Source organism: Microtus ochrogaster, linkage group LG1, assembly GCF_000317375.1.
Source record: "Microtus ochrogaster isolate Prairie Vole_2 linkage group LG1, MicOch1.0, whole genome shotgun sequence".
Taxonomy (NCBI): Eukaryota; Metazoa; Chordata; class Mammalia; order Rodentia; family Cricetidae; genus Microtus; species Microtus ochrogaster.
The window spans coordinates 55,214,768-55,225,349 of NC_022027.1; the positions used below are offsets into that span (position 1 = coordinate 55,214,768).

The 10,582-nt window shown below is 49.7% G+C and overlaps 1 protein-coding gene across 5 annotated transcripts in view; it reads left to right on the forward strand.

Moving 5' to 3' along the window:
• The window catches only part of Lrrc8d (leucine rich repeat containing 8 VRAC subunit D), a 108,070-nt gene extending 104,069 nt beyond the window's left edge, over positions 1-4,001 (forward strand). For all 5 annotated transcript variants that reach the window (XM_026785197.1, XM_026785198.1, XM_005359630.3 and 2 more), the window contains one exon: positions 1,023-4,001. In XM_026785197.1, coding sequence (XP_026640998.1) covers positions 1,025-3,601 — 2,577 coding nt within the window. In that variant the 5' untranslated portion in view covers positions 1,023-1,024 and the 3' untranslated portion in view covers positions 3,602-4,001. The remainder of the gene's footprint in view (positions 1-1,022) is intronic.
• The last annotated feature ends 6,581 nt before the right edge of the window (positions 4,002-10,582 follow it).

A 10,582-nucleotide genomic window follows, 5' to 3' on the forward strand; every position in this document is an offset into this window, starting at 1 on the left:
GTGTGTGTGTGTGTGTGTGTGTGTGTGTGTGTGTGTGTGTGTAAGCGCACGTGTGTGATGAGCACTCGAAGGCATTTCAGACTCAATCCTCGAAGTCTCTGTGTGTGTTGTTCTCACAGGGCGTACGTATAGCTGAGTGCTTTAGCTCCTTCGGGTTCTTGGGTTTGTCTTGACATAATTACATAAAAGCTGTATCACTTAAAACCGTTGATAATCCCCACACCTGGGGAGAGGAGGCAGGACGGGGAGAGAAGCAAACAGGGCCTCTGGTGTAGGGCTTGCCTGGCGTTCACAAAGCCCTGGGTTCAGTCCGTAGCAGCAAACACGTGGTGACCTGTGTACGCCATCAAGTACTCAGAGAAGCTGGAGGTGGGAAGATCATGAGTTCAAGGTCATGTTAGGCAAGTATTCTATGAAGCAAACTGCATTCCCAGCTGAACTCTGCCTGATTTCTAGACCCTTAATTTCAGCTGTCTGGAATCCGTCTAAAAGGGCTGGGCATGCTGACATAAACTACTAGCAAACACTTGTGGTCCAAGCAGCTGTGCTAAGAGCTCTTCATTCATTACCTAATTAACCTTCATAGCCATCCTCAGACTGCATCCCTGTGTACACAGATGGTAAACACAAGGCCTTGAGACTCACACCTTTGGAAAGTGGCAAGTCTCAGTCGGGAACATCCAGCTGTGTAGAATGAAGGGTGGCGTGGAACTTTAGATCTGTGCAAACAAATGTGGTCTCATTCCCCTGTCTCAATCCCTGAGTTCTCATCGTGTCGGTTCAGTATATAAATGGCACCACCTCTCTGCAGATCCTAGACCAATGAGAACCTTATTGCACCCAGAACCCGTCCTTCCTCCCTTTAGTTTGTTCCCTGCTACAGCTGTCTTGGACACAAACGTAAGACCTGGGTGAGAAGCCGTCCATCTGGGTGAGCTGGATGAGCGCTGGGTTTTCAGTCTCTCACCTCCTGTTCCTCACTGCTCTGTAATGACGCCTTTTGCTTTCTTTGTATTTTTCAGGAATGTTTACCCTCGCAGAAGTTGCTTCCCTTAACGACATCCAGCCAACTTACCGGATCCTGAAGCCATGGTGGGACGTGTTTATGGATTACTTAGCGGTTATTATGCTGATGGTAGCCATCTTTGCAGGGACCATGCAACTTACCAAAGATCAGGTGGTCTGTTTGCCAGTGTTGCCGACCCCTGCAAATTCAAAGGCGCACACGCCACCCGCAACGGCTGACACCACCACCGAAGTCCCGAAGATGGAAACAGCCACTGCGCCTCAAGACCAAACCGGGCGGACGACAGATGACATTTCCTTCAGCACATCTGCCGTGACGCCTGAAGTACCTCTCCAAGCCACTCATCCCCACGCGGAGTCCACCTTTCCAAATCAGGAGCTGAAGCAGAAGAGAGACCCGACGGGCCGCAAGACCAACTTGGATTTTCAGCAGTATGTCTTTATCAATCAGATGTGTTACCACCTGGCCCTTCCTTGGTATTCCAAGTACTTTCCATACCTCGCTCTCATTCACACCATCATCCTCATGGTCAGTAGCAACTTTTGGTTCAAATATCCTAAGACGTGCTCCAAGGTGGAGCATTTTGTCTCAATATTAGGGAAGTGTTTTGAATCTCCCTGGACGACGAAAGCGCTGTCCGAGACTGCCTGTGAGGACTCCGAGGAAAACAAGCAGAGGATCACAGGTGCCCAGACCCTCCCAAAGCATGTGTCCACCAGCAGTGACGAGGGGAGCCCCAGCGCCAGCACCCCCATGATCAACAAAACTGGCTTCAAGTTCTCAGCGGAGAAGCCGGTGATTGAAGTGCCCAGCATGACCATCCTGGACAAGAAGGACGGAGAACAGGCCAAAGCCCTGTTCGAGAAAGTGAGGAAATTCCGTGCCCATGTAGAAGACAGTGACTTGATCTATAAGCTCTATGTGGTCCAAACCCTTATCAAAACTGCCAAGTTCATTTTTATTCTTTGCTATACCGCAAACTTTGTCAACGCCATCAGCTTCGAGCATGTCTGCAAGCCGAAAGTCGAGCACCTGACGGGCTACGAGGTGTTTGAGTGCACCCACAACATGGCCTACATGTTGAAGAAGCTTCTTATCAGCTACATCTCCATCATTTGTGTCTATGGCTTCATCTGCCTCTACACTCTCTTCTGGTTATTCAGGATCCCCCTGAAGGAATATTCTTTTGAGAAAGTCCGGGAAGAGAGCAGCTTCAGCGACATCCCAGATGTCAAGAACGACTTTGCTTTCCTTCTGCACATGGTCGACCAGTATGACCAACTGTACTCCAAGCGCTTTGGTGTGTTCCTGTCGGAGGTCAGCGAGAACAAGCTGAGGGAAATTAGTCTGAACCACGAATGGACTTTTGAGAAACTCAAGCAGCATGTATCTCGCAATGCCCAGGACAAGCAGGAGCTGCACCTGTTCATGCTATCCGGGGTGCCCGACGCTGTCTTTGACCTCACAGACCTAGATGTGCTGAAACTCGAACTCATTCCAGAGGCGAAAATTCCCGCCAAGATCTCTCAGATGACCAACCTCCAGGAGCTCCACCTCTGCCACTGCCCCGCCAAGGTTGAACAGACTGCTTTTAGCTTCCTTCGCGATCACTTGAGGTGCCTTCACGTGAAGTTCACTGATGTAGCTGAAATCCCCGCCTGGGTGTATTTGCTCAAAAACCTTCGGGAGTTGTATCTGATAGGCAATTTGAACTCAGAAAACAATAAGATGATCGGACTCGAATCTCTGCGGGAGTTGCGGCACCTTAAGGTCCTTCACGTGAAGAGCAACCTGACCAAAGTCCCCTCCAACATCACGGATGTGGCCCCGCACCTCACGAAGCTGGTCATTCACAACGACGGCACCAAGCTCCTGGTCCTGAACAGCCTGAAGAAGATGATGAACGTCGCTGAGCTGGAGCTGCAGAGCTGTGAGCTAGAGAGGATCCCACACGCCATCTTCAGCCTCTCCAACCTACAGGAACTGGACCTGAAGTCCAATAACATTCGCACCATCGAGGAGATCATCAGCTTCCAACACCTGAAGCGACTGACTTGCTTGAAACTGTGGCACAATAAAATTGTGACGATCCCGCCCTCCATCACCCACGTCAAGAACCTGGAGTCCCTCTACTTCTCCAACAACAAGCTCGAGTCCCTGCCAGTGGCGGTGTTCAGTTTACAGAAACTCAGATGCCTAGACGTCAGCTATAACAACATTTCTGCCATCCCCATCGAGATCGGCTTGCTGCAGAACCTGCAGCACTTGCACATCACGGGGAACAAAGTGGACGTTCTGCCCAAACAGTTGTTCAAATGCGTGAAGTTGAGGACTTTGAACCTGGGGCAGAACTGTATTGCCTCCCTCCCCGAGAAAATCAGTCAGCTCTCCCAGCTCACCCAGTTGGAGCTGAAGGGGAACTGCCTGGACCGCCTGCCAGCCCAGCTGGGCCAGTGTCGGATGCTCAAGAAAAGCGGGCTTGTTGTGGAAGACCAACTGTTTGACACGCTCCCCCTGGAAGTCAGAGAGGCTTTGGATCAAGATGTCAGTGTCCCCTTTGCAAATGGGATTTAACTAAGGAACGCGGGCACACCCACCCACACGCAATGACAACTTCCTGGATTGCGGACGCTCATGTGCAAGTTATTACAAGATAATGCATTTTAGGAGTAGAGACGCCCTTCAGACAAAACACGGCGGGTGCACACAGGCTGGGAGCAGACTAAACCGAATGTTCAATGTTTGTAGTGTTTTAAGTCATTCATTTCCAGATCTTTTTTTTTTTCCTTTTTGTTTTTGATTTTTTTTTTCTTTCTTTCTTTGGTTTTGTTTTTCTTCTTCTGGGGAAAGGGAAGGAAAAATTATAATCACTGATCTCGGTTCTTTTTAAATTGTAAGTCGGATGCGGCTGCTGGCTGAATGTTTACACATCGCTTGCCTGCTAAAGTAAATGATTAAATTGAGTTTCTTCTTACTACACTGCCTTTTTTGAAGTGTCGTGATTTTTTTTTTTTTTTTGTGCTTAACTGGTGCAATGTCACTTAACCTTGGATTACTGAAGACACAAGGGGCCAGAATCATAAGTTTAGATTTGCTAAAATATTGACTTCTTTACAGTTTTAATTTAAAGCAAGCAAACCGTGCGCTTTGGAGCGTTTGGTACTTCTGAGACCGCCACACCAGACCGTGCAGCCTTGCTGGCCTGTGGAGTGTCAGGGCTCTGTGATGGTTTCTTAAGGACAGACACCAAAAGTGAAATAATCCATCCTTAAGTGGTCACTGTATGCCTATGGGCTGGAGCTTCTGTTATTTATGGTACACTTCTGTGCCAGTATGATAGGATTGCCAATAAATAGAAAATGTGTTTTTAAAAAATAAATTTAATAACAATAAAATAAGTTTATCTATCTTGTAGTGATTTGCAAGCTTCTGGTATCGTCATTTGGAGCATAAACAGATTCCGTTTCCTGCCTCTTGGCGGTGGTGTCAGCGAGGAGGGTGGCTGCTGGAGGTGGTGGTGTGTGCGGGAAAGACAGGACTTGCCGTCCACCGAGCTGGAAGATGCCTGGGCCCGGCTTTCGTGTGCTCTTTAGTGACAAGCTGTGTTTCCTGTGTTTGTCTGTGAGGAGGAAGGGTGTTGTCCAAGAGTGTGGAGAGAATTCTGTAGGTGACAGAGCCTGGATCAGCCTGTGGGAGGCACCCGCCTCACCTATTAGATACTAGTTGGGTAGGTCACGGACCTACAATGGTGGTCCTTTTCCCCTTCCTTCCTTCCTTCCTTCCTTCCTTCCTTCCTTCCTTCCTTCCTTCCTTCCTTCCTTCCTTCCTTCCCTCCCTCCCTCCCTCCCCCCCCCCCTCCCTCCCTCCCTCCTTCCTCCCTCCCTCCCTTCCTTCCTGGACAGGGTCTCTCTCTCCTCTTCTTCTCTGTTGCTCTCCTTCCATGTAAGACAGTGTGTCGTGTACCACAATTTGACCGCAAGCTCCTTAACTTAAGCGCCTGGCGCTGGATAACAAGTGTCCACCACTGTTACCGGTTTATGCTTCTCTGAGGATGGAACCTAGGGTTCTGTGCGTGCTGCAGAAGCACTCTGCCCCCTGAGCTCCATTCCCAGCACTCTCTCTCTGGAGTCTGGCTCCCCTGGAACTGGTTAAGTGCCTAGGCCTGTCACAGAGCTTGCATCTGCCCCCCCTGCTGCTGGGCCACAGCTGTGGTCACCACACTTGGCAGGAGAGAAGAGCTAGCTGCTTGTCACTCTGGAGTCTCCTGACTGCTGACAGTAACTTGGAAGATTCTAACAGTTGGGGTAAGAAGGGCTCATACTGACGTTGTCCTCCACAGGATGGCATTCTGGAGCACTGATGTGTGGCCAGTAGGGGTAAATCTCTGAGAGACGGTGCCCCTGGTAGAAAGACAGTAGCCACCTTCTCTGAGTTAGGAAATGGCCGCACCCTGGCTCTTCGTTTCCTTCCTACAAGACTTGAGGCACGGGTCTTACGAAAGCCCAAGTGCGGAAAATCAGACGGGACAACCGTACAATTTGTCCCCTCCATACACGTCTTCCCGTTCTCTCTGTATTCATGGTGTGGCCCGTGCCTGCGTGTGCTCAGCTGCTACAGGGGAGCTGTGTTCCTGGTTCCCTGGAGCCAGGCCTGAGGGAGTGGGGGTGTGGAGATAGTGGCAGTGCTGGATGACAGAGCTCTCCCGAGGACGTGCAGGAGCTGTGTGAAGGAACAAAGCCAGAGGGGCGGTGAATTCGCTGAAGAGGATGACCTTCAGTGTGCGAGTGTGCACTGTCCTGCCCCCGTGCACGCCGCCTGCCTGCCTGCCGCTGCTGTCTGGCTTGTAAGCACTGAAACTGGTGAAGCTTTTGGTTCTCTTTGCTTTTGGTTCCGTGTTTTGAAAAGGTGCCACCTAGTCCTAACGGTGAGATCTGCAAGGCGGGCGGGTCTTGGGACATTTGCCTCACAGACTGGGAAACTCGTCTCCTGTTTTCTAATGATGTTTTTATCATGACGTGTGTGAGCTCACGCTTACTGTGGCGAACGTAAGGGGTTGGAGGACAGCTTCGGGGCTGAGATTGCACTTCTCAGTGCTTGCTCATGCAGCAGGAACTCTGCTGAGCCACCGTGCTGCCCCCCCCCCCTTTTTAAGTCACTCTGCTATAAAAATTTCATCTCTAGCCAGGCATGACTGTGAATGTCTTTAACCCCAGCCCATGGCAGGCAGAGGCAGGTGGACATCGTGAGGTTAGTATACCAAATTCCAGGCCGGGTCCAGCTCCATGGTGAGCTCCTGTTTTATTTGCTTTTAGTATTAATGACAATGAAGGACACATTCATGCTGGGTTTCTGGTGTATGTGTGTAAACTACATGTTGGCATGGAGTGTCTTCCTGGTTGTTGTTGGCTTTTTACCGTGTATGTCTGCATGCTGGGAGGTGGGTGGCATGCATATCACAGTGTGCATGTGGAGGTTAGAGACCAACTCTGGAATCTGCTCTTCCTTCCGTCTTCAGCAAGTGCCTTACTGGATGAGCCAGCCACCAGCCGTGTTATCTTTTGAGACACATACACTCATGCATTAGGCTGGGCTCGTTGGCCAGGGAACTACTGGGATCCACGTGTCTCTGCCCGCCCACCCCCAGTGCTGGAATTCCAGGTCCATACCACCATGCTCAGCTTCTGTGGGCACTGTGGATCTGAACTGTGGACCTCACGGTTATGTAGTGAAACGGCAGGATGCCATGGCTCACTTGATTTCAGCGCAGAGCTGATGTATAGACCGTAGTCAGCGCTATACCCAGAGCTGGGCACCAGCCTCTGCCCACAGGCGTTTGCTGCCCAGTCTCTTATAACTGACTGGCGTTAGATGCCCTCAGACCATATCAAGAGGTGCCTTTTCCCTTCCCCGGTTCCTGTTTATCAGCCCTTAATAATGCCCTTCGAGAGTTCACGGCCAATTGACTTAAGTGCCACATTCCATGCTGCTGTTGGCAAACACCAGCCTTCCGAAAAGAGCGAACTGCAAACTGCTGATTCATCTGAAGACTTGAATTGCCCTGGGCTGTGGAATCCCAGTGAAGCATGAGGAAACAGTGGGGCCTCAGAGCTGTGTGCATGCACCCATGAGTCCTCACGAATCTGTCGTGCGCATGAGACATAGGGAAAGTAACTCAGACATGGCTTGGCTTAAGTCTTTGTCCAAAGTTCCCTGTGCTCCCTTCTGAAGAACTCTTTCTTTCTGGTCTAGGAAGAGAACCCAGCAGAACCTTGTCCATCCTCAGTAAGTGGTTTTTCACAGAACTATACCCTCAGACTTTTAAAGTTTTCTTTCCTTTAGAGACAGGGTCTGCTTTGGGTTGAGCTGCCTTCTAACAGACAGTATAGCCAACAATGACCTTGAACTTGGAATCTTCCTGTCCGCTCACGTGCTGGGGTGTGCAGTCATACATCTTCCCGTCTCCTCCCATGTGCTAAGACTACCGTGTGTGCCGTCATACCCTGAATACTCATAACTTGGTGCTGGTGATGAACCCAGACTGTGCATGGTCGGTAAGAACTCTACCTCCATTTCCAGCCCCTAAAGTATGTCTAAGTATTCCATATTTAAGCGAAACCCCACAAGGTCTCAGAGAACATGAGTTTCTCATGATTAGCCCTACCCTGCCCCCAACATTGGGTTGGCTTGACACAGGAGTCGCTGTCTCAATTCAGGAAGGTAGGCTTAAACTCGTTACAGAGACCTCCTTTTTAGCAATGGAGATTTAGTAATTTAATCGGTAGGAAGATTTCCGAGTCTAGGACGTGTCGCCAGCAGGCCCTAATGTGGTGATGTTTTTTATGTACAAAGGGAGGCCTTCTATTCTAAGCCTCTTTGGTACTTTCTGTAACTACCTCCCCCAGTTTCCACATTAACCAATAACCAGACTCTTCAAGTTGCTGATGGCAGCGAACTCCAAAGTGCCCTTGACTCCAGCACACAGCCCTTCTTTCCATACCTTGCTGAAGTGAAGCCAGAGGGCTTTTCTTCCCTCTGACACCAGCCGTGCTTTTGTTAGTAATTCATTCCAGTAAAAAGGCCTCTTTCTCAGCTGAACTCCTCAAACAAAGGCTGTACAGCCCAAAAGCCCCTTTCATAAAAAGAAGGGGAAAGGGGCTGAATCCTAGAAACAAGTGTCTGAATGTCCTCTGACTTAGGACTGCCACACAGAGTGGCCCTGTCTGGTCCTGGCCAGCTGTGACTCTCCTAGAGAGTGGTACCTGCTGGAGGCTGGGACAGGCTGGGGCAGGAGCAGAAGGACAGCAAACACAATGAGCTCTGTCCCCGGTCAGTCCTGACCAGCACGGATGTGTATGACCGTAATTGGGAATGAAACAGTTTGCCCGTGGTTTAATTTTTGTTGTTGAGAATGGGACCTAGGCTCTTTGTGTGAGTGCTACGTACTTTCTCGCCCTCCGTGATGTCCTGCCAACTCCTTTATGATTTGTTTTGTTTTTTGTAAGGTCTCAATATTAAGTGAGGCTGACCCCGAGCCCGGAATTACAGGTGTATTGCCACACATGGCTAAATACAGCGCACAGATGACACAGGTCCATGTACATGTTCCCCTTTCTTGTGGGATCCCTGAGACCCTTTGCTTGGAGTCAGCCCTGGAAGGTATCCTTTTAGAACCCCATGTCTCCTCCCACTCTGTGGAACCCAGGAAGGGAAATACCACACCGCCCCAGCTCTGTGGGAGGTCCCCTCCTTACTCCTAAGAGTCAGTCTGCAGTGAGGTTTTAGATTGGAATTTGGCCCCCGCTCCCAACTGCAGGCTCCTCCACCCCTGTTTCTTATCATAAATGGGAGGCAGTATTGCCATGGGGCAGTGTTTTTTCCATAGGGTCTTTTCCCCATTCTCTTATGGAATGTGTTTATGAGTTGGATGAGGTATGTCACTTATGGTGACAATACTGTACCTGTCGGTTAGCAGTCAGTAACACTTCAGTATTTTTGCGCACACCTACCTCCATGGCATGTGCCTTCTCTGTTCTTGTTTGTGAATTTTTCAGTGGGTATCTGAATAAACTCAGAATAAACTATGGATAAAATGCAAATCTTTCTCAGCCCTATTTGGGACTAAATGTGGCCATGCAATTGAATTCTAACTAAATGCCTGTGATTGGGGCCTTCAAGGAAAGGGCAAGCCACCCACTGTCCCCTTCGTGATGTTTAAAACCCACACAGAAATGAGTTCGGGTCAGACTGGTGTGGTAGTGGAGGACAACAGAAGCCACCTGGGTTCCTGACTACGAGGAGCAGGGTTGCATGAAAACAAACCTCTGTTGATAGCTGTTAGTTAGCTGGGGAGTCTTGTGGGGGAGGGTGGGTCCCGTGCGTGCAGCAAGTCCTGGAGATCTTAGTGCTTGAAACACTGCATGGATGGCAGGCACAGCAGCACCTTTCTGGGGCAGGTTAGAAATCACTGGCCATGCTTCCTCCTACCCAAATCTACATCTGTATTTCAACATGCATGTTTGTGAGCTGGGCTGCAGCCATATTTACCTAGCAAACACAGGGTCCTGGGTCAATACCTAGCACTGAAAAAATAAATTATGAGGTTTGAGAAACTTCATGCTAATTCACACATGTGTGGCAAGTAGATGGCTCAGTGGGTAAAGGCACTGCCTCTCCCTGGTGACCCAAGTTGCCCTCTGACCTCCACATGTGTGCCATTGCACAGGTTGGTATGCAAAACAACTATGCACAATTTTTTTAAAAAGTAAACCAGAGATGGTGTTGGTGACTGGTGTGTACTGGTATTTGTGGCGTATACCCACTTCCATTCTTATGTTTGCTTCAGCTGCCCCTGTGGTCTTTATATCACTGGAGCAACTACAAGGCTCCTCGGAATGCTGAGGGCGATGTCCCCTAGGGCAGCAACACATATGTTCTGCCAGCTGTGGCGGCAGAGCGAGAGAGCCCAGAACTGCCACCAGCCGCCAGGACCTCCGCTTCAGTAGAGCCCACTCTGGTTGTAGAACCTGGAAAGCAGGGCTTAGAAGAGATTTATGGCACACCTGGGAATGTGGGCTAGGCTTCTCTCTCTCTCTCTCTCTCTCTCTCTCTCTCTCTCTCTCTCTCTCTCTCTCTCTCTCTCTCTCTCTCTGTTTTATGTGTATGAGTGTTTTGTATGCATGTTTGCGTGCGTGCCTGGTGCTGGAAACATGTAGAAGAGGCTGTTGAATTCCTTACTGCTGGAGTTACGGGCGCATGTGAGCCACTGTGTACACTGCTTAGGTGCTGGGAGCTAAACTGGGTCCTGCTGAAGCTGCAGGTTCTCTTGTGAGCCATCTCTTCAGCCCTCTGTGGGCTTCTTTTTTTAAATTGATTTTTATTGAGCTCTACATTTTTCTCTGCTCCCCTCCCTGCCTCTCCCCTCTCCTTCAAACCTCTCCTATGGTCCCCATGCTCCCAAGTTACTCAGGAAATCTTGTCTTTTTCTACTTCCCATGTAGATTAGATCCATGTATGTCTCTCTTAGGGTTCTCATTGTTGTCTAGGTTCTCTGGGAAT